This window comes from Loa loa (genome assembly GCF_000183805.2).
Source record: "Loa loa unplaced genomic scaffold supercont3.104, whole genome shotgun sequence".
NCBI lineage: Eukaryota > Metazoa > Nematoda > Chromadorea > Rhabditida > Onchocercidae > Loa > Loa loa.
The window spans coordinates 26163-48709 of NW_018108284.1; the positions used below are offsets into that span (position 1 = coordinate 26163).

At 33.4% G+C, this 22547-nt stretch overlaps 5 protein-coding genes across 5 annotated transcripts in view; 2 read left to right on the forward strand and 3 right to left on the reverse strand.

Moving 5' to 3' along the window:
• LOAG_04841 (hypothetical protein) overlaps positions 1-7040 on the forward strand; it is a 7606-nt gene extending 566 nt beyond the window's left edge. Inside the window, exons 2-18 of the mRNA XM_020446691.1 lie at positions 473-547; positions 633-769; positions 935-1073; positions 1192-1320; positions 1620-1700; positions 1837-1983; positions 2097-2195; positions 2494-2658; positions 2853-2991; positions 3414-3577; positions 3748-3816; positions 3911-4045; positions 4339-4453; positions 4611-4715; positions 4789-4960; positions 5208-5356; positions 6060-7040. Coding sequence (XP_020302999.1) covers positions 473-547; positions 633-769; positions 935-1073; positions 1192-1320; positions 1620-1700; positions 1837-1983; positions 2097-2195; positions 2494-2658; positions 2853-2991; positions 3414-3577; positions 3748-3816; positions 3911-4045; positions 4339-4453; positions 4611-4715; positions 4789-4960; positions 5208-5356; positions 6060-6190 — 2151 coding nt within the window. The 3' untranslated portion in view covers positions 6191-7040. The remainder of the gene's footprint in view (positions 1-472; positions 548-632; positions 770-934; positions 1074-1191; positions 1321-1619; positions 1701-1836; positions 1984-2096; positions 2196-2493; positions 2659-2852; positions 2992-3413; positions 3578-3747; positions 3817-3910; positions 4046-4338; positions 4454-4610; positions 4716-4788; positions 4961-5207; positions 5357-6059) is intronic.
• On the reverse strand, positions 6948-10397 carry LOAG_17619 (hypothetical protein; the record flags this gene model as incomplete). Its single annotated transcript, XM_003140379.2, has 12 exons — positions 10304-10397; positions 9781-9954; positions 9471-9629; positions 9235-9342; positions 8962-9114; positions 8637-8742; positions 8094-8216; positions 7726-7881; positions 7584-7646; positions 7396-7518; positions 7129-7205; positions 6948-7038 (listed from the first exon to the last, which is right to left on the reverse strand). The coding sequence occupies exons 1-12, from the start codon at positions 10381-10383 to the stop codon at positions 6948-6950; spliced, it is 1413 nt and encodes a 470-aa protein (XP_003140427.2). The 5' UTR covers positions 10384-10397.
• A 58-nt stretch (positions 10398-10455) lies between these two features.
• On the reverse strand, positions 10456-11541 carry LOAG_17620 (hypothetical protein; the record flags this gene model as incomplete). The annotated part of the gene is made up of 4 exons (XM_020450281.1): positions 11445-11541; positions 11116-11217; positions 10827-10922; positions 10456-10488 (listed from the first exon to the last, which is right to left on the reverse strand). The coding sequence occupies exons 1-4, from the start codon at positions 11484-11486 to the stop codon at positions 10456-10458; spliced, it is 273 nt and encodes a 90-aa protein (XP_020306056.1). The 5' UTR covers positions 11487-11541.
• An 858-nt stretch (positions 11542-12399) lies between these two features.
• Positions 12400-15033, forward strand: LOAG_04843 (hypothetical protein; the record flags this gene model as incomplete). The annotated part of the gene is made up of 8 exons (XM_003140380.1): positions 12400-12590; positions 12965-13220; positions 13841-13933; positions 14107-14205; positions 14316-14398; positions 14496-14592; positions 14717-14807; positions 14900-15033. The coding sequence occupies 8 exons, from the start codon at positions 12400-12402 to the stop codon at positions 15031-15033; spliced, it is 1044 nt and encodes a 347-aa protein (XP_003140428.1).
• Positions 15034-16220: 1187 nt separating this feature from the next.
• LOAG_04844 (hypothetical protein) lies at positions 16221-19194 on the reverse strand. Its single transcript, XM_003140381.2, has 7 exons — positions 19004-19194; positions 18402-18575; positions 17794-17965; positions 17447-17532; positions 17072-17199; positions 16883-16932; positions 16221-16548 (listed from the first exon to the last, which is right to left on the reverse strand). Exons 1-7 carry the CDS (start codon positions 19174-19176, stop codon positions 16354-16356), a joined length of 978 nt encoding a protein of 325 aa, XP_003140429.1. The 5' UTR covers positions 19177-19194; the 3' UTR covers positions 16221-16353.
• Positions 19195-22547: the final 3353 nt, after the last annotated feature.

The following is a 22547-nucleotide window of genomic DNA, read 5'->3' on the forward strand; positions in this document are numbered from 1 at the left end:
CCCGAGAAGTATCATTCAGGAAATTTGGAAAGGAGCGAATTCTACGTCATTTGGCTTTTTTGAACTGTGCGGCACATTCTTACTTCGCTTATATATACATATATATTATATATATATGTATATGTACAGGATGTTGTAGATTTCTTTTCTTGTTTTTTTATTTTTTTTTATATTTCTTTTTGATAGAATCGAACTTTAAATTTCGCCAGCTTGAGATATGTGTTTATGAACAGAGATCTCAATTCAAGATATCTCAAGATTGCCTTTAGAGGGTTTTTTTTTTTTTTCATTTTCATGAAATATGTATGCACGTGTTTGATCGTGCCGACACTGAGTACAACTTTGATTAAACCAGCTTTGCTGGAGTTTTAATTTATTTTACTAGCTAACAATTTATTGTGGTTCACGAAGAATCGAATTTTTGCATTCAAACTGAAACTTCCTTATTGTATGGTTGATCAGATTGTTGCAGGACGATGGTGTTGAGAACGAACATCTGGATGACTCAGCAGAATGGCAGTTCCTCGAGCCTTTGTGTGACATTTCTGTAAGTGTAAGTGGTGACATTTCTATATAAGTAACAATTGACAGATATTGATGTCGCTGTGATATTTGTATGCTCGTTATTTTAGGAGTCGGTAAAACAGTTAGGTCATTTGAATTCCTTAGATAATAGAAATTATGGACAATTCGAACATGATCAGCATTCATCTCATTTATCCGAAGGAAATCGAGAATTGATACATCGTTGGCAACAACTTGCGAAGTGGTATTTTATACTTTGTATGGTTATGTCCATCTTACCCGGTTTATTATAAATTGCTACATCTGCCACGCTTGACAAGTATGCAGTGGTTTGGATATTTTATGAATGGAGTTCGTAACGTTTTCTTTTTCATGTTTCTCTTTTTTTTTTCTTTTTTGCTTGCTTCAGGTGTGCGAAGCATCCGGATGACCCGTGGATAAAATTCCGTTTTGATAAATTACCTGTAAGAAAATGTAAACGTCACCGTTATTCATCTATACAGCAGTGCTGGACCGTTGATAATGTGCAAGTGAAATTGCATCCGGAGGTGTTGTAATTTTATTTTTTCGTCCTAATTCGGTATGGAATTTTTTATATTACTTGCTTCCTACTCATTGTATAGTTAGACAGCTACTAGACTAATAACTCGTATGTATTATTTAAAGCCTTTCGCTCGAGGTGCAATGCGCGAGTGTTATCGCTTGAAAAAGCTCGTATCGCGTGGTAAAAATGATGATTGGGACCATGCACAGAACTATGTTGCCAAAAAATACATAAGAAGTGTTGATAAAGAAGTATGTTATTTTTGACTTAACGTTTGCTGGATTCGTAATTCATGTGTGGTCGAGTTATATAAAAATAAAGAAGGTGACGGAAGGAATATCATAAAAATCCTCCGAATTTTTGAAAGGTCTGTGTAAAAACTCAGTTTTGTTATGATGTTCGTTTTTTAATCATCTTGCGATTTTTCATAGTCACTGTAATTGTTAATCAATTTGGTTTTTGCGAATTTTGAAGATAGGTTGAAAAGATTTTTATTGGCAAATGTTTAGGTTTATATTTAAAATAGCGAAAAAAATGTCTGCTCTTGCAGGTGCTGTTTGAAGATGTGAAATTGCAAATGGACAGCAAACTTTGGGCTGAGGAATTTAATCGTCATCATCCACCCAAGAAGGTAATTCCACTTTAGCAGTTTGTTTTAATAACGATAATTAGGTTTTGCAGTTGATTTAACAAAAGCATACCATCAAACCGAATATCTGAGGAAGTGTCAACTTTTACATGTGCTACGATTCACCAAAATTGTTTAGATTGACATTTTTCAAGTTTGCATTTTGGAATTTCTCGATGAAGATGAACATACATTTTATCATCTTGAGCGTTTCATAGAGGGTGAATATATCAAATATAACTCCAATTCTGGCTTTGTATCAGATGTTTGTCGTCAGACTCCTCAGGTTAGTTACCGCAAATATGCTAGTTATTTAGTTTTTCAGTTAGGAATTATTTTTGAAATAAGAGAAATTAATAACATTACATTGGTAACTCTTGGATATTCTAACATTTTTAGGCATTCAGTCACTTTACGTTTGAACGTAGCGGGCATCAGTTGATTGTTGTCGATATTCAAGGAGTGGGAGATTTGTACACCGATCCGCAAATACATACCGTATGTCTTTTGTATCTTGTTACATTGCAAAATTTATCAGTATTTTTGATTTATTTCATTTGAACTCTTTATTAGTGTTCAGCTTACTTGAGAATGATGTTTTGTGATGTTTAGTTCCATGCTTGTGGCTTGCTCAAATACTCTCAAATGCCCGAAAGGATCGCAGCTAGTTTTGTTACTATTAGATTGAAAAGTTTATGAGTTCCTAGTCTGACTTTCAAAAATCTTCATTTCAGTTCCAATGAATGGTTTTATAAGTTAACCAAAATTTTGTTGCGTCATCATTAAGGAAATTCAGGCAACTGGAGAAGGTTATGGTAGTGGAAATCTTGGTACAAAAGGGATGGCATTATTTTTCCACTCCCATTTTTGCAACGACATTTGTCGATCAATGTGCTTGACGGAGTTCGATCTTGCTGAAAGCGAGAGAAATGCTCTCAAGGGAGGTGGTAACGTCGAAAGGGTAAATATTCGGCTTTTTATGTGGGTTCTGAAAATTACATTGGTAAAGAGAAAGACCACTGTGTCAGGCAGAAATAGTGACTGGTTAATGTAAAGGTCCTTAATGTTTTCCCTTCAGTAATATCATGATTTATAATTGGAACATTTTATGTAATATGATCTCAATCACCATTAATAGGGATCTTTAATTTTTAGAATTGGAATTCAGTGACTAGAAGTAGTAGTAATAGACCAGCAAGCATTTGTTCATCGCTTGTTGAAGAAAGAGGTAATGCTATGGACGAGCTACGACGCAGAACAGTATCAGTGAACAGCTCGGGAAGACGTTCTTCAGGTAAATACTTTTATGTTAACCTACGATTAGAAACGTCCTCTTCCGTGAAAGATCTGGTTCACGAATTAGCTTTTATAAGCAATCATTATAATAGCTCGAACATTGGTGCAATTAACAACAATACAGAGGAAAATTGTATATGTTTGGTTTCAGATCCCATCTTTTTAGGCCTCTACACAATTGCGTAACTATTTCAGTTACAACCCACATTTTTTTTTCGATAATGACATGATATCTTCTGTGTTAATGCGCAATTTCTTTTATATATATCAAGCTATGTTTGGAAGGTATTTAGATTTTGCCGGTCTGCCGGTATCAGTAGAATATGAAGATCCTGGTATCATGGCATGGATTTTCTTTTTTTTACTATAATGTATGAAAATAATTCTAATAATGACAAAGTCATAGGTTTGTTTTTTCAGTATCTTCGTTTTGTGATGAACAAAGCAGTGATACACAGTGTTCTGATGTGCGACTTTCTAACGATTGTTTTGAGCAAGTTATACGAGACTCTGACAAACCTATGGCTAAAGCACAAATCACCAGTTCTAGTTCCTCAAATTTATGCGATTCAACTGATAGTGAGGTATAAGGTTACCGTCGAATGGCGGTCATTCTTGTTTTCATGTCTTTTCCAACTTTAGAAATATTTAAATCTAAAACGTGTAGTTTGAAATCAGTGTAGAGAAGTACATGGTGGATGGGAAGATGCTTTGTATCTTTGAACTTCTGAACAACTGAACAATGAAATTGTAGATGAAAGAACGAATATATCACGATCCTCAGTTTGGAAGTTTGAGTAGCTGCAGTTCGAAAATGACTGGAGTAAGTCTAGTAGACTATAACATGCTGTAATAGTCCTGCCAAATTAAATTAAAGCTAAAAGTTAGTTTAAATTTACCTGCAGCATATTACCCAGGAAGCAGAAAGAGAAGCATACTGGTTAGAAAAACGCAAATTTTCACGACCGGCGGGGCTCTTATCGGAATCGCAAATCAAAGAACTTTCTGAATTCTCGCAAAAAATTCATGGTATAAATTGCATCCTTGGCCAGGTAACTTCGTAAATTCGATATCATTTTCTGTTGCCTTTGTAATTTTGTGCTTTGACATTTACAATGGATACTGCTTGAAGTCCTGGTTACTGCAAATACGACATTTAGAATTTTTTATCAAGTTACTGGATAAATATTTGAAAAACCAGCTTTGTGGCGGGTTTTAGTAATTTCGTGACTTGGTGGTTAATGTCTTGAGCTATTATTATGCTTTTGTTTGACCAGCATTTCTGTCAGCGTTAAAATTTTTCAAGAAACTGGTTACCCTCGTCATCCTAATCATAATGTTTCAGATACATTTGGATCTTGCACGTTATCATGAACTGGGACAGTTTGTTGAGAAATCGGCTTTTGTTTGTTCCGAGAAAGAGAACGTTTATTCAACGAAAGATTACGGATACAAAAAAAGTATAGATATTGACTGTTTTGTGTCTATAAACTCTTGTAGCTTTATCAAGCACGGAAGAGTTAATGTCAGAGTATAAGTCGTAAAAAATTTTCGTAATGGAATATTGTCATCGCAATAAGAAAAACATCCCTCAATAGGAATTTCAACTAATTTCAGGAAATTGTATTGGTTACGACAAAGATGCAGCTTTCTATCACCTTGACATTGCTCGGCGTTGTGGTGTTCTTGAAGCGATAATCACTATGGCTAAGATGGCTTTTGGTTCTTTTTAATACTTGTCATATTTTTATTAAAAGAAGCATTGAATTCAGTGCCATTTTTGTTATGTATTTAGGTCAGTCTCACGAGCTCCTGAAAGAAATAGTTTGTGGAGAAGTGTGGGAAAATGAAGATCTAGAAGGGACTGGTTTCGAACTTATGGAATGTGCTGCAGATATGGGTGATCAATCCGCCGTCATTTTCGTTGCACAAGCGTATGAAACGGGTCGTTTTCTCGGGCCAATGAAGTTGCTGTTGAAATATTGATTTCATTTACTTACTCAATCTGTCTAACGGCCAAATTTGCCACTCCGCGTCTTCTCGATCTCATGAAAGTTGGATTATTCCAACCTAGAAGAACGAAATACTTTTTCCTCCCTCTTACTTTTGTGTTATTTTCGACATAAATTTTTCCTTGTTTTGTTATTTTTGACATAGATTTTGACACAACGAGAAACCATGAAAAATTTAAATACTGCATGAGCATTTTTTCAGAAAACCGTCGTGGCCAAAAGCTGTTGCTTGGTATGAGAAAGCTTTAAATTTTCTTCAAAGTTCGGAAACAAATGAAAATGAAACACCTCATGAAGGTGTCCGTCCTCGTTATGAGTTGCTGGAGCGAATGGCAGTTATGTATAGAGAGGGTATGCAAATTCGCATAACTCCTTGATATTAACCATTCTGGATGTCTGTTTAGTGTCATTTCTTGGAATCCAAGTTTAATTTTTTGTTTACATTTCTCGCATCCTACCAAATATGACTAATTTCTTTTTGCCTATTGCCTTATAGATTAGCTGCTTATACATTTCTCCCATCATCAAACTGTAGTGGAGATTGCTAGTGAGATATTCCTAAACAAATCTCATTTAAGAAATTCAGTTAAAAAGTAAACAAATTTGATGAATTGAAATACCACGAAAACGTAAAAAAACAAATGTGTTTTACATAATATTCATGAATTTAATGAATATTTTGCGACGAAATATTTTCAAATAAAGCTTGGAAAATATTCGGTAACTAACCAATAAAATCTTGGGTGTGATATGCAACACTGTTTGAGTTGCTACAATCTTAAATTTCATATCACTGATATGCATATGGATAAAGTATTATGAAGAGGGCAAGAGTTCAAAGTTTGTAGTGCCGTTCAGTTATAGAGATAATATTCATTGCGAAGCTTTAGAAACTGTATATATTCTACCTAATGATCGCAATCTGACCCTACATTCAAGAGCGGTAGCTTATTCAACTTGAAGCTTACTTTTTCCTTCTGTTTTTCCCACGGCATAATATATTTTGATGTCAAGTATTATCATCACTTGGTTCATTGATTATTGCTGATTCCAGGTGGATATGGCTTGTTGCAAGACTTAGCGAAAGCATATGATTTGTATACTGAAGCGGCCGTGTCAGCAACAAAAGCTATGCAAGGAAAGCTGGCAAACAAATACTATGAACTGGCAGAACAGTGTGTATAAGTATATGCTTCCACCCTTAAACTGTATTTTTTGTATATGCTTTATTTATTTTATACAGCTCACCTCATCTTTTTGATACTCTATCTCCGTTCTTCAGAATCTTTTTCTGTTGATATCTGTATTTCACGTAGTTTTTTTTTAATGTTTAAGATATTTTGTCATTTCCTGATATTTCCTAACAATCTTGCTATCAGATGACATTTCGTAATTGTATAGATGAGAAGAAGATCGTGAAATTGTCGTATGCGCTTAGGTACTTAAGTGACCTGTATGATCACTTCAAGTATAAGTTCTTGAATCTCACGAAGTTTTGTTTTCGAGATTTTTCCTTGAGTGCAAATGACAGATGGGGAACGCCTCCAGTGTTTCATTTACTTCCATTACTGTTGTTTACGGTTAGTTTTGTTGCTAATTATGTCAATCTTCTTGTTGGTTCTTCATTTTTTCTAGGACTAATAATCTTAGAGCTCGATATCAAATGGTTAGCACGTCTTTTCGATCTTTCACATATGCAATAAATTTGAATCTTCAGCATATTACTGGAATGACATCTTTGTTCAGTTATGTGCACATTTCTTTTATTAGCTTAGAAGTAAAGGGCTCTAAGTTTCTTTTTTTTGATTCTTCACATTTCACAGTTTAATAAGTTCATTTATTGGTATTATCGTTTAAAGTATCATTGAGGCAGTTTCAAACTGTCTTATCACACTTCATTTGTTGACGATCGAAGCGCGGTAGAGCAATGAATGGCAATATTTCAGGCTTGCGTATTTAGACTTTGTCCTGAAGCAACACTCTCCATTGTTCCGGCATGCATCTTTAATATTGCTTGATAGCTTTTTTTCTCCCTAAAAAGATTTAGGGACGAGTATTAGGAATTTTAATAAATTTCAACTTGAAGATATTTGTGTTTTGAAGCAAAAAAAGTGATAGGTAACCTTCGGTTAGGCCTTTCATCGATGTATGGATCTGTGATGAAGTCTGAACCGTTTGTATCCAGTGTTGGTATTACTTGCTGTAAACGGATCTGTTTAGGCTCCTTTTGAGGACAGGTTGAGAGTGGTAAATTTGGAGTAGAGGATGAAAGAAGCTCCCTCAAATTTTGCGTGATCTCACCATATGTTGTAACTGGATTCGATTAATCTGAATTCCCATCTGCCACAGATAATGAATTATCGGTGTGTAACATTGCTCTTGGTTCTTACCTGAAACTGTTCATTCCTTGGATTACGTTTTTTTCGATTGTCATTTTGAATGGTTTCTAATTGCTTGCGACATCGTTCCAGTTCGAAACATTCATCTATAAGTGCTCGTTCCAATACCACCAGCTAGAAATAACGACAAGTATAAATAGTTCTCTGATCTCGAAACAAGATAGAAAATACAGAAATACCTGTTGATATTTTTGTTCATAAATTCGTTGCGTATTCTGTAAAATATCTTCAGCATTTTGCACCTGAAAATGAATGGATCCTGATTATTTAATTCATTAACCAATATAGGTTACCCTCAAATATCTTTTTGAAGTGAAACACCTCTCTCAATTTATGATCAAGCTGTTCGGCTTCCATTTTTAACCTTGCCACATCTTGTTGACGTTGCGCATCAAATGTACTCTTTTCAGCTTCCAATGATGATTTTGCTGCCATTATTCGCATTATTAGATCATGTTGGTCACGCAGAAAATTGGACTACAAAAGAAAATTTAAAATGATCATTTTTGTCGAATTCTGGAAATGCTTCCTTTAATAGTGCTATCAGATGTTCAGATCTATAATTTCTTGACCTTCATAGTTTTATGAAGATTGCTAGAAAAGTGATTGGCTTAAATCTGAGAAAGTATATCTTTACTTTAAAGAAAAGTCTTGTCCTTTTCAACGACAGCAATGTTAAGTGACGCAACCTTTGAAGTTTCAAGTTCGATCTTTTGTTGTTCCGTTGCATCTAGTATTTTTAACTGCTCATTTTTAAATGCTTCTTTTTCTGCATTCAGTTTTTGGCGTTCTTCACGTACTTGCCACTTTTCCTGAAATATTGACTTGTAGCTCGATTCTATTCAGTCATTAATTCAACTGTATTTCAACAAAATTTAATACCAAACTTCAATTCAATGTAAAACAAGTATTTGAGGATTTATTGGAAGTAAAGATCAAATTTCTCAGAAAGGGAATTTGAGTGTTTTTTTCAAGAGAGAAGGAAAAAAAAGAAAGAAGGATTGGTCGTAACTGAGGTCAGTTGTGAATAACGAAAATTAATAGATTATAATCGCATTATAGTTATCCACTGATCTGATTTCTTCGTTTAAATGTTCATTTGAAATTTTCGACTTACACCGTATAGTGCAGGGTGATCGAATGATTGGTTTTTTTTTTTTCAGATATTATTCGACATACCTTGCATTTTCTCAACGTTTTATGACTATAATAAAAGTCAATAAGGTACCAACTTTTAGCGTATTTTGTTCATTATTGTCGTACAGACTTTGTAATTTCAAATTTAATTCCATCACATGCTGTTTTTCATTCGCCAGCCATTCCTGTTCCTTTTTGATTCTGAATTGATTTTAATTATATGTAGGAATTAATTCCCGCTGCATGATTTCTGAGGATAAATGATACGAATAACGGATTCGATCACTGCTAAATCCTTTTCTAATTTAAAGCTGAAGTGGGAATGGAAATTGATTTCTCCGCTTCTCTACCAACATATCATCTGATCTGATTGATCTCATATAAACACCAAATTTCATGCTTCATTCTTTTTTTCCAAACCTTTCTTCTCGAATCTCAAGTTGTTGCTCTCTGAATGAAATGTAATGGCTCTGATCGGAGTTACTTTTGTCCGTTTGCTTATGCAAATTTATCGTCATTTCGCTTATTTTTCCAATTAATTCATTCACTTTCTCCAGCATTTCCTCATAACTTCTAAAAAAAAAAGAGAAGAAAGCGTTGGAAATAGTGAATTCAGTGAAGTAAAATGCATATCATCGTACTGGGTATAATGCTTAAAAAATGAATTGATTGGTTTGCAGCATAAAAGGAAACTTTGATTCTTTTTGTCCATTTATTAATGTTTCGATTTGATTGTGGAACATATCACGAATCGATTGCGACACATTTTCATGGTCATTTTTCAAACGACTCATCTGTTTTCTGCAAATTTGATAAAATTTTAGAAACTAAACTCCTAGGAAAAACGTCAAATACTGTTACTTTTACTTTATATTCCAATCATAAACTTTATAAGTATTAAATCAATCTAAAAGTAGCGAAAAAATGACCGATAATTCTCCTCCAAATCAGCAAATTCCTCTTCAAATTGTCGTTCTCGACGTTTCATCTTTTCTCGCCATTCCTCCATCAATGCTTCTTCTCGTACTATTTGTTTACGTTTTACAGATTCTATTTCTCGATTTAGGCGATTAATTTCATTTTCCATTCTATAGTCAATAACATCAATGGGTAAAGCTAGACGTGATAAATGGTAAAGCTAACTTATTGGAAGCATACAAATTTATTCATCCCATCATCATCGCTTCTTTAATTCAAATACAAAACTCAAGAAGCATTTATGTTGAATTGCATCATTACCGTTGTATGCGATCATATCCAGGTACCTCGAGCACTGGACTTGTCGTTCGATTCTTTTGACTTTTTGCTGATTTAAGTCGACTGGAATCGTCAAATCGTCCACTTTCATCAGCTTTGTTATTTGCGCCAACTTTTCTCTCAGTGACTTTCCCTGTCCAACTGTTTGTCCCGCGTCTGTTGCCAATTTGCTAGTTTATATTACAGTTACGAAAGACTAATAATAAATTTAATAGTAGACTAAAATTTAAACAACCCATTTACCAAAGTACTTCAAAAAGTCTCTCCCTCTCTCTCCAATACCAATACTAATACAACCATAGATGAAGCAATTCCAGTATGAGGTCTCCACAAGTTAAGCATCTATCATAGCCAATTTATTATCCTTCATTAATCGGTATCTATCAAAGGTATGGATTTGTTCATGTGATTGAAATCAATCCCTTCATCTCACTCCCACTCTCTCTCTCTTTCTTTCTCTCCCTCTCTGCTAATTCTTCATTCTTTGAAGAGACTTAATACTTACCTGGATCCTGATTCAAATATATTATCCAAATCGAAAGCTGTTTTATTCATAGCTTTTGTTGGATAATCACCAGTTGTCATAGGTCCACCTCTGATACTGCAATGAAGTTGTGGTCAATTTTTTAAGTTTGCTACCCTTCATAAAATGAACAATTAGTCTTCATAAAACGTACTTTGATAGATGCCCTGAAATTTGTTACATATAATATCAGTGTGATGTCAAAAATTGGCATGATATGTTGGTATCAGCGGGTAGATAAAAGTAATGTGTTGACATAAGCAGTAAAATAAATCGAAGGAAATATTTAAACATGAAGATGTCCTCACTCTGGTGAATGTTCCGATATTTTGTTTTTTTTTGTATGTTGCTACTTGCTCTCGCTGAAATTTGTTTAAAAAAAATATATATTCATAAATGTATTTCAACAATTGTAAAAAAAAAGTAGGTGAAGCATTTCCAAAATGAGGAAGGAAAGTTTATAATTCCAAATAAAAAAAAAAAAAAGAACGAAATAAAATGAAACCTCGTGAAGTTCAGCATCACTTAATTCATCCATAAATGATACAGTTGGCTTCTTTGTGGGAAAAAAGTCGTCCATACTTTTTTTGAATTTTTTCTCCTGAAACGATGTATAAGTTAGGTTTAAAAAGGCGATGAAATTTGCCGTGACAGTCTTTGTATTCTTCCTTTTTTTTAAAAAAAAATTGTGAGCAACAATCTTTTTTCTATTAACTTTAGAAATTTAATAAGAAATACTAGCATTGATGCATCACACGAATCCCTCAATATTGAAGTAATGAAAAGAAATGAACCTTTTGAGGATCACCAAGTAAATTATCAATCTTCGAAAGACCTTTTTTTGGTGCAGCATCTTTTTTTCTCCCGAACAATTCATCATCCATATTATCAATGTCCTCAAAGATAACTATTGAAATGATTTTTAATAGATTGAAATTTAAAGGTTGATATCAATCAAAAATTAATGTCTCAATATTCCAGGAGATAGTCATTTTCCTAACAGTCAGTATGGATTCATTATGTTGTTATGTTCTGGACAATAGTAAATGTTTGTGATATCAATGGGCAAATAATATTCTTCCCTTCCCCCTTTTTTTTTTGTTTGCAAATGTTACAAACTTACTTTTAGTAAATCTGCAACATTGTCTGAATCGCTATCAACCATCTTAGCAGATTCTATTACATCTATTCAATGATAAAATTAACTGTTTCATTGAACCTGAAAGTTTCAGTGTAGTAAATTGACGAAGCAAACTAGAAGAAAATGATATTATTGTCCTGGGAAAGTATGATTATAATCAATCAATAAACAAAAGAGTCATGGAAAATAGACATTATTAGTTGAAGAAATCTGGCACAAAAAGTAGACCAGTATTCGATCCACGACGACTGAATGTTTTCATCGGTTATTTAATAATGAATATCATGTAATAGCGGAATTCAGGGCAGTATCTCTATAGCAACCAAAATTTTGGATTCAATTTCTCGAAGCTAAGTGAATGCTCTTTGATCGATTAATTCATTACAATTTCCTGAATTTGAGTTCCTTTTTTAAAACACTTTAACAGCAAATAAATTTGACCGAAACATGCTTGCATTTTCAATAAAATTTCCGTACATGAAATGAAAATATATGTATAACTGTGAGATTATCAAAAATTACAGAAAAAAAAAAATCGCAAATAGTTTGAGGTAATTCAATTTAGCATTTAAATAATGCACTTACATATTACGAATTTCAAAACGAAGAGTTGCAACATTGAGAACCATTTAGATTTTCCAGTAGAGCAATGGGAAATGGGCGGAATAGTTGGATAGAATGTAAATATGGAATGGAGCGCTAAATTGAATATATTCTACCATGAGGTATTTTTGGTGATATTCACACATTTTCCTCATGTATTATAGTGGGAAGTAACAAAATTTCTGAAATTGTTCGGTTAAATTGATCGAATTTTCTTCTGAGAAATATCGGAAATAAATATTCAAATGTAAATCAAACTGAATTTTGAAATATTTCAAAAAAATTGTTTGATAATTGAAGGAAAAATCATTCATTATATGCTATTTGATGAGCAATGGGCAGTTGTTTACTTTTTGTTATACTTATCATGAAACTATGCGATGCTAATAAACAGACGGTTCAGGTATCTGTTAGGACTACAAATAAACCATTAGGACGCTTAGATTTGTTGGAATGCGCAGTACTTGAACCTGACGAATATGATAAGCAATCAGCTAAAGGTTTATGTCCACCTCAGCCAACGAAGTTTGTTTGTTTCATCGTCAATTGTTGTCATTTTAAGCAGGATTTTATCACTGAAATTCTAAACATTTAACGAATCCTTCATTTTTTCTCCAAAACATTCCATAGAATCCGAACATATGAGAGAGAAATGATTCATTTTACTTCATGTTTAAAAGTTTAGCACTGAACAAATAACTCTCATGTTTCCCTTTTCATAATAATGAATGTGAGAGAATTGGAACAAGAAGAGCTGTTTGTGGCAATAAATTAATTGTTTATGGAAATCATAAATTCAAATTATTCTCTTGGGTTGACAAAATTACACTGATGATCCTATTGTTTGACAATCATTTCAAAGATCATGCTTTGATTTGCAAATTTATGCGAAGTTGCAGGCTTCTAAAGACATTTGAAAATAAGCTGAAAAAATTATATCATGGAAAATCTCCCTGGTTAATGAAGAAAGAGAAGAAGGAAAGGAAAGATTGGATAATGAAGAAGAAAAAGATAATGAAGGCGGTATTTTTGGGCAAACAATCGTTTTATCAATTGCCATTGCAAAATGATAATTCTGATTTTGAGCTAATCGAAGGATTATTTCTGATATTGGAATGTCAAACAGGGCAAAAAGTAAAGAAAGTCAAACATTTGGTATGTTTATTTGCTTGTCCCTAATTGCTTCTAAATATTTACACATTTCGTGAGGATGTAATTATTTGTTAATTAGATAAGAGTCAAAATATATCATCAGAATCAGTTGAGCATTGATATCACGAAGTTACTGCAATGCATTTGTATGCTACAATAGGGTCTTCTTTTTTCAACTTTTTTCGAACTTGTAAAATCTTGAAGTTAAGCTTGGCGAATAAAATAGCCGTACTAACCAGCGAATTAAACAACTCAACTGTACTTAACTGGTGGATTAAACGACTTAACCATACTTGATCGGTGAATTAAATAATTTGACCGTACTAACTGGTGAATTAATAAGTTAATAAATAACATAACTAATTTGCGACATAAGGTGACACGCTTGCATATCGGCTATCTAAAATCGATTCTCACATTCCCATTACCTTGCTTGAAACATTCATGATACTTGTTTTTATAATGTTCACAAATTTTAATAACTTGTTCAGATTTATGCTTAGTGTGAGTTCAGGTTGATTCGTTCTGGAGCAAAAATGGTTGAAAAATGATCCAAAAGTGATTCGTTTTGAAACAAAAATAATTACAGCACCTTCTTAAAAACTTCATCTTTGTAATTTCAGCCAAATATTGAATGGTACCTGAATGGTGCACCAATAATTACTGATTCTCGGTTGTCTTGGAGGGTCAAGCTCACACCATTGAAATATCTTCAGGTCCATCTTAAATGAAAATACTGGAAAAAGGTATCACGGTGTACTTATTATAATAGGCTAAATTTTTCCAGTTAAAATCATTTAAATTTCTCAAATCTTGTGACATTTTCTGTAAATTTAAAATTTCACAATTATGGAAATGGCAACAACTATTGGATGTTAAACTATGTCAGATTTGGCCGTTAATGGTAACCCGAGATGATGGACGATATGAATGTTTTGTTGATGGTAAACCGTATGGATCTGTCACACTACATGTCATTACTGCAGCAGTAAGTAAAGATCAAATAAACACTATTACTGAAAATAAGATGTGGCTTTAATTTTATTTAAAAAAAAAACGGCTAAATAATCAGAAGTCAAAGCTAGGCAGAGCATTTAGGAAGGAATTGGTCGAGGCATAACTAATTATCTTATAACGATGATGCTTTCCATACCATTCGTTGCATTTGCAATTTTCTATCGGTAATTTTTAATTTGTTGTTTTTAGCACATTTACATTTATGAATTGAAATACAGGTAGTTTGATTGAATAATAAAGATTTCAATGCCTCATTTCAAGTTTGTTGCATCCACAACGTGAAGCAATAATGCTAGACAGTGTTGTGGTCGATTTCTACGAGAAAATTCTGAATCTTACAACAGAGGAGATGAAGGTGGTAATAATTCATGCGAGTTTTCACACGATTTTTTCTAAATCTCAAAAAATTCAATTAAATTTGATAAATTGAGAAAATTAATTTCATTTATTGCACTATAAATCTATATGTATGACCATTTCAGAGTCATATCACTACAACAGTTTATAAAGATAAAGCGGAAAGTAAACGGAAAGAGATAGAATCCAACTATTCACGCAAGAAAACTTTGAGTGGTACGATCGTTTGATTCCAACAGTCTGACTAAATTGTTGCAGGTATTTCTCTCGTATAAATCACTGAACTACTCAACAATTCTCGTTAACAGGAGAAAGTATGAGAAATAATCGTGATGCAGTGATGACAATTGTAAATGTCGCCGAAATGAATCAATGTAAAAATAACGGTACAGCCAAACAGAAAGGGAAATTTGGGCGATTAAGTCAGATGAAATTGTATTAATTGTGTACTATAATAATTTATTGTATCGATATATGTTGGATTCCCGGGAAGGAAGAAGCAATGAATGGGATTTACATTCAAGATTAGCATAGAAGTTCGGAACAGGAAAAAGGATGCTTTTGTCTGAAGATTACTTTATGCTTCTAATATTAACAAAAAACTGCACTTTGCTACATATAAACTGCTTCTTCCTTCATCTATATCGCCTTGACGGCTGACCATAAATTTGCTCTTCGTATCACCGGACAAATTTTTGCATCATATTGTTGAATTTCTCTGATAATCAAATAAAAAAGCAGTTATGTCAAATAGCCAATTCACTCACCGCTTCGATAGCTAGACAAAAGCTCTTCGGGAACCTAGACCTATTCCCTCCATGCCAATCTTGAATTTTACTGTTCTGATGCCGCCATTCATACATTCATGTGACTTAGATATGTATCTTCGAAATCTTGACAAGACTGGTAAAGATTGATTTGTAACCCAATCCTTCATTCCCCCTAATCGAAGGAAGCTCAATTTTCTATGAAGGGAATCAATTGAAGTTCTATTCACTTTACGGGTCAACATCTAAGGTGAGGAGAACTTATTGAATTGATCGTTAGTGGTATTGACGTCGAGTTGAAGGTCAAATAGATGTCTGCTGATCCTCTTCTCGACATCTTGTTCAGCTTTGATGCTAAATTTCTGGTTCGATGTGCTTAGAGAATGAGAGTCAGTTGATGGTGAACAAAGTGTAATGGATATCAATTTTTTCTTTTGAAAGAATTAATAAATATCAACAGTTCGATTTGATTACTCGACCATATTAAGCACTGTGAATATGAAAATCTTTTGCATGAAATGGATGTACTCCCTGAGGAATCATGTCCCCTGTTTTTCCTGTTGTAACATCAGGAACCGGAATAGCTTAGTTAATGATTCGAGTTGCGAATGTAGAGTTCAATAGATGTTGGAATTCGTGCTATCTCCAAAATCGACCACCACATAAACTGAAGGGAAAGACATGAATTTATATCGTAAATTGTATCGATTGCTCAAACATTAAAGAAAATGAGCATTAAATTGGACTGAAATTTAGTTAAAGTTCTTCCTACTATGGTATTTTGATTTCTGGTAACAGCTGTATATTAGCGGCCTTATTGCATTTTGTGATAAAATTCTATTTTCTGTAGGTTACCTTGTATGACCTCTTTAGTTCCTTTTATCATAATTACAATAAACAGTCTTCAACACAGATAACTAGTAGACAAAGATTTAAGAAAATTATTAATTCACAAGCTTAATCATTACATTCAGGCGTCGCAATGAGACCCCAGATCATAGTCCTTTATTGTAATACACGCGTTCAGGTAAGTTGCGAGACTTACTGATTTCATTTTGAACTTCTGGCTCTAACTGTTTTGTTTCAATGGAACTTATCTGCGGAAAAATGGCGCAGCACAGTGGTGTTGCAAATGTCAGAATGAAACCGGCTATCAGTGCTTGTAGTGGAGCTGATACCCAAGGTCGCTTCTGTAATACAAATTTAGGGATTTGTAAAATACCATATATTTTATGATATTCGTGATTTGGAATACACCTACTATTACATGGATTTATGAGTTAAAATGTATTCTTAATTCCTTTGAACTTTGGCCATTTATTTTTTAAAGAAGATTTCTACAGTCCTGTAGACCTACACAATCTTGCTATCAGGAATGACATTTTATTATCAGCATAATTTGCTATTTACAGATTTGCACTGGATATGGTGAACGACTAATAAAGATAGAATAGAGACAATTCACAATTTGAATTTCTTGCATTTTCTTAGTATTTCAAATTTTATACACTGGAATGTGTTTACCTGATACCATTTCGTCTTCACGATCTGATTCATCATAACTGGTATACAGACTATAACATAATGACAGTCAGTAATTAGAAATGAAAAGTTTTTGGTCATTTTGATTTGAGATTTCGAATCATCGCACTTCGACTTCCACTTATCAAAACATCATACACAGACAGTGAAGATATTCGACAAAATACTTACAAAATGATGGAGCAGCCATTCCAATTCGGCTTATCGTGACGTTGGTAATAGCTATCCGCGCTACTTTCTTACTAGTGCCCACTTTGTTACCGTTTTCATCATTTATCGCAATGCCATCTATCAGCTCTCTGAAAGAACATCTGTATTCATCGTCTTCAAAAGCCATAATTAAAAGCTGCTCACAGTTTGAAAGCATAAAAATCATAAAATCTCAAACTCCAGAAAAAACCAAGCAGAAGATAGAGCCTCAATAAATAACAGAAGCGAAGAAAATATATTCTAAATGTTTCTAAACTTAATTTCTTACAATCAAACTCCAGTATTAATAAACGTTTCGCATCCATTCTTAACTAGGAAACTATGCAGAAGACAAACTTGGATCGCATAAGAGGTATATTGATTGCATTTGCAATTGCAATTGCGCAAAATGGTACCAGACGTCCGACCAACGGTGGCATTGACTACAATAATAATTGAACTTTTCAAATTTCTGAGAGTAATCACGCATTCGAGCATGTGATTAGCTCAATAATTACCATTATAGCTTCGAATAGAAATATAAAATACGATGAAGAAGTAAAAGCAGAGTGGAAGGTAACATAAAGACAAGAAAACGGAATGTCATTGTTAAAATAGATGATGTCCTCTGGCACTCTTTGGCAAAAAACTGAAAAGCCTGATTTGTTCGAATAACCAATAAAAATGAACTGAAGTGAATTCACCTTCACCAGTGAATTGAGTCCTAACGCAGCAGTAACAGCACCACCCGTTGCGCAGAAATATGACGTTAGAAGCGTTTTGTTGGAAACGCTATCGCCCGAACGGTTTGTATAATTAACAACTGCATTGAATGACTGGTTTATCCATTGCCAAAATATTACAGCACTTGGGGATCTTAAATTCAATTCTACTGTGGTACTTAATTCCGTTCATCCATTGTAGATCCTAGGAAACTCATGGAGAATTCTTACTTTCGACTCTGTGAACCAGAACTAGTTTTTTTTAACTTTATTTATTTATGTCTTTTTTTGAAGAAACAAATCCGGAAATTTGGAATAGAAATTGAAACTTCACAATGATGAATAATAAAGACCAATAAAGACATAAAAATAACATAACGGTCTTTCCTTTCAAGTTAGGTCATTCGATTAAAACAAATTATTTTTGCAAAAATAACAAATTCGAATGGAAATACTACAAAGTTGATATTCAAATGATGATGGTTCCGGTGTTGTAATATACGAGAAATTTTAGAAGCTAGTGATTTTACTCCTTCATTTTGAATTTGATGTTAAACCTGTGAAAAAAATTCACAAAAACAATGACATACTTATAGAAAGTCAGCATGCCACCACTTAGGAGCATATTACCAGGTACCTGGCAGCTCATACGTCCTGGCAAAATCATAAGTTCATTTGTGGTAGGATGATAAGCAGAATCGAAGATGTGTTTCGCATGCCATAACTCATCAACCGTTAAATTCTCAGGCACTTTGCGTTTTTGTCTAAAATATAGCTTAATTGAATTCAATTATTTTTCTTTCACATCTGTTTCTGAATTTTGCATAATTGTCGCAAGTGTCTAAAGAAAAACACAAAACCAAAATGTCACAGAATAATTAAAGTGATATGATTTGTGCACCTTTTCGAACAGCTTGGTTTTCAAGACTTAACGTTTTACGAAGGCTGCATAAAGTAAAGCAAATCAAAGTTCAAATTTGCTGAAGACTGGTCTGAAGAGCAGATATAATTTCCAGATATTCATTATTGTTGTTAAGTCAATGGATATTATCTGTCTTGTATCAGCTCTCGCATCAGTCTCCAATATCTTCGGCGTTATATGTATATGTAACCATTTAAAGTTTGACAACCCAAATTTTTCTACAGAGTTTTAATGTCTTTAAAAATTGAATACTGAATTTCTAAAACATACTTATAATCCAGGACAATCTTTTTTACTTTCTCCAATTGTTTTCCAGATACAAACAGATTTAGCGGATTTGTAGTTACAAAAAAGTGGCGAGCACGCCCTTCGAATGTTGACTGATCCCATCGCGGTTTCGATATATCGGGCGGATGCTTCATCTGTGATACCAGTTCAGACATTGTTCTCACTTCAAACTGAATTAAATTATGTCCCGCTAATTAAGATTTATGCAAAAAGATGCGCAAATTTTGATACTTTGATCAATAACATTGAAATCAGCCTGCAGAAAATTTAATTAACCTATAGTATAATATAACACGAATATATTAGTTTAGGAAAGAATCATTTAAATCCAACATTCTTGCCCTATAATGACTTTCACTTGCATAATTTTCATCACTGTCACAGACTATGTTCATTCCATCAATATGTTTCCTTCAATCTTGCTGTATTTGAACGTCTGTTGACATATTTAAGCAGAAATGAAATTGATCGAAAAGGAAAGGATGCACCGCGCTAAACTTCAATGGATATCTGCGAATTTTAGCATGATATCTTCAAGATCATGGTGAAGATAGGATATCAACGAGAATGAACTGGTCACTCGACCAATCTGACAGTTTATAAATTATGCTTGCCAGCAAATTTAATAACCCAAGCCTTTCCGATACAATGTCAGTCCAGTTTTGGTGAGCTGTAAAGGATGAGAAGATTACAGACCATATTAAAATGGTTTGGTAAAAAGGAATTTAAAAGGCTTTCGAAATATGAAATGCTCCAAGCGAAGTTGATTCAAATGTATTGACTCAAAAACTATAGCCCCTAACTAACCAACCTGAATACGAGATAGAAAAATGGAGACAACCTATCAGGAAGATCATATTAATCATTCTTAATATCTCTATTATTAATAATGTAAAGAAAAAGGGAGCTCCTACTACTTAAAATTTATGACCTTGTCTTCCTTTTACTTTTTCCTCTTCTTCTCTGTGCTATTTTTCAATTCTGTTAGGAGAATAAGAGATTATTTCCAGAAATAAATAAATAAATAAATAAATAAATAAATAAATAATATATATATATATATATATGATAGCACCGAAGTAAGAGAAATGACCAGCAAGTCGCAATTTATGATCTGGGATGTGCAAAAGAGAAGTGATGCAGGAAAGCGAGAATGGTAAGAGAATGATGGTTATGAGAAATCGTTGCTAATTATAAATTGTTCGCTTGATAAGAGAGAATGGGATTTGGAATCCAAACAATATGCTAATTTCTGAACATTTGAATTCACTACATAAGTGTTACATCTCGGGAGCTAAATGTGCTATTTTAATCTTGATGAAATTTCAATCAGTAAAATGCAACTGTTATTGACAAAGCTTATTTCGAAGTTTTTAGAGAGAAAATTAATCGGCAAACAGCCTTCAGTATACCGTTCAGAAAAAGTAGCAGCAACTGCCATCAGACAAAAATAAAAACACAAAGAATACTACAAGTTAGTTGCCTAAATGACACCACACCTTCATATTAAAAAAAAAAACTTCCCCTTTCATGAAGTTTCCTATTTCTCCATTTTTTGACATCATAGATTTGAAAAATTCTAACTCCCTTCCAATACTGGCAATATCATTTTCTTTGTAGCAGCGTGATAGATTGGTACTTGTAATGAGAAAATTGTTTCAAACAGGTAATTTAACATAACAAATCCTGGTGAATTATCATATCTCTAAGAATCTTAGTTGTCTCTGAGATTATCGTATCCTATAGGAATCTTAGAAAAAAAGTAATAATTGTCCATCCTACAAAAACTCACTATCCAGCCCTAATTGATGACTTAACCATAGAGAATCTAGCAAAAAAAGATGTCATATTATCAAATTTAAGACACAGATTACAATAGCTTAGATGAGGTAGAACAATTCTGATGTTCGTGCCGCCTAATCTACTTACCGATTTTGAAAAACCATAATGGAACAACTGACACTTCCTGATAGCCTAAAGACACTACACGAATATATTTGCGACTATTCGTTAACCCTAACAAATTTCTTCACACTGAACATTTGAGAATAAATGACACTCGAAATAAGTACGGTCAAAAAAAAAAAACTAAGTGTTAGACATAGGATAAACACAATATCGCTCAAGTAATTTTCACGTAAAGGCAATACGAATAAAACGAAAGAAATGTGGCTTTGAACAAAATTGTAAACATGAAGGTGCTTGGTTAGATTTACATATAAAATGGTTGACAGAACCAAATATTTGTAGACAGATAAGTTATCCTTCTTATAAAGTCCTTCTAGCTTGAGCATTTATTCAGTTGACAAAAGTGACAAAACCAGCACAAAACACAGCACATCAAGGTAAGTAGAAATAAACACTGTACAGTAAATTATGAACTTTGTCTACCAGTATTTCAACATTTCAACATATCGAAATATGTTGAAATGTTGTATGATTAATCTGTCCATCAGTTGACATGCAATAAATAGAAAAAAACGGCATGCCACATACAATCGCAAGCAATTACTCTCAAAGAAATCGATACATCTATCCCAGTACTACGTTATTACAAAAAAAGTTGACTTCTGATTAATGATAGCCTAACAGTGAGCATTCAAAAAGAACGAACAGAGAAGGTTGAAAGATCGTAGGCTACATTCGATAAAATGCTTACCGAAATTGAAATCCGGAAATCAAAAAACGACCAAATGTTTTTGAATGCTTGTAGCAATGTCTATAATATACTTCCAATAAATATGAAATGAAAAACGCATTAAAAAAATGTGGATAAGATTGAAATTATAATTTCTGCTTTTTTCTGTGCAGCAAATAACGATAGGTGAACATACCTCACCCATTTCAAAACAGTAAATTAAAATTTGATGCCAAATTCAGTTGCAACCTACTTACGCCTAACTCGTGAGCTCAAGTAAAATCGTCCAAGTGTACTGTAGGTACTAACATTTGGACGATTTCAGCACAGTACATTTGAAATACATCCAGCAATTTCAGTTCAGACACCTCTAGGACTCTAGAGATACATCCAGATAATTCCGATAATATATGATTATTCTAGTAATACGTCATGTGGAACAGTTAGTACAGAAATCCGAACAGCTTATCATAGAAGAAAGAGAGGTGAAAGAAATAAGAAATTTAATTTGTCTGAGAGATATTTTTCAACATTAGCAACCAATATTATGATGGGAAAACGATCGGAAAATAGCACTTGGAGAGGGGATACCGTCTGAAAAACGTCCAAAATAAAATCTTGTTTTTGGAGAGAAATTACAAACTTCTCCAGGAATTTAAATTTTCAAACGATAAAAAAACAAATAAGTGATGGTGAAGAGAGCGCGAGAATAATGATGGTAACAATATGACAAGTGATTGGCGTCCAAAAAGAGGAAAAATATGAAGTTGAGGAATGTAATGAAAAACAAACAGTAAAGATTGGGTACAATAGCAAAACAGGAATATGAGAAACTGCAATGAAAAAGAGTAAGAAAAAAGAAAAAGTAGACAGCCCTATCTTAAATTC

What these genes read in the sequence shown, in the direction of transcription:
- LOAG_04844 (XM_003140381.2), bottom strand. Translation starts at nt 19,176, where the DNA reads ATGTCTGAACTGGTATCACAGATGAAGCATCCGCCCGATATATCGAAA. An exon ending in AAGATTGTCCTGGATTATAA is followed by an intron (nt 18,576 to 19,003) that starts GTATGTTTTAGA and finishes GCTATATTTTAG; the next exon opens with ACAAAAACGCAAAGTGCCTG. An exon ending in ATACCTCTTATGCGATCCAA is followed by an intron (nt 17,200 to 17,446) that starts GTTTGTCTTCTG and finishes ATGTTCTTTCAG; the next exon opens with AGAGCTGATAGATGGCATTG.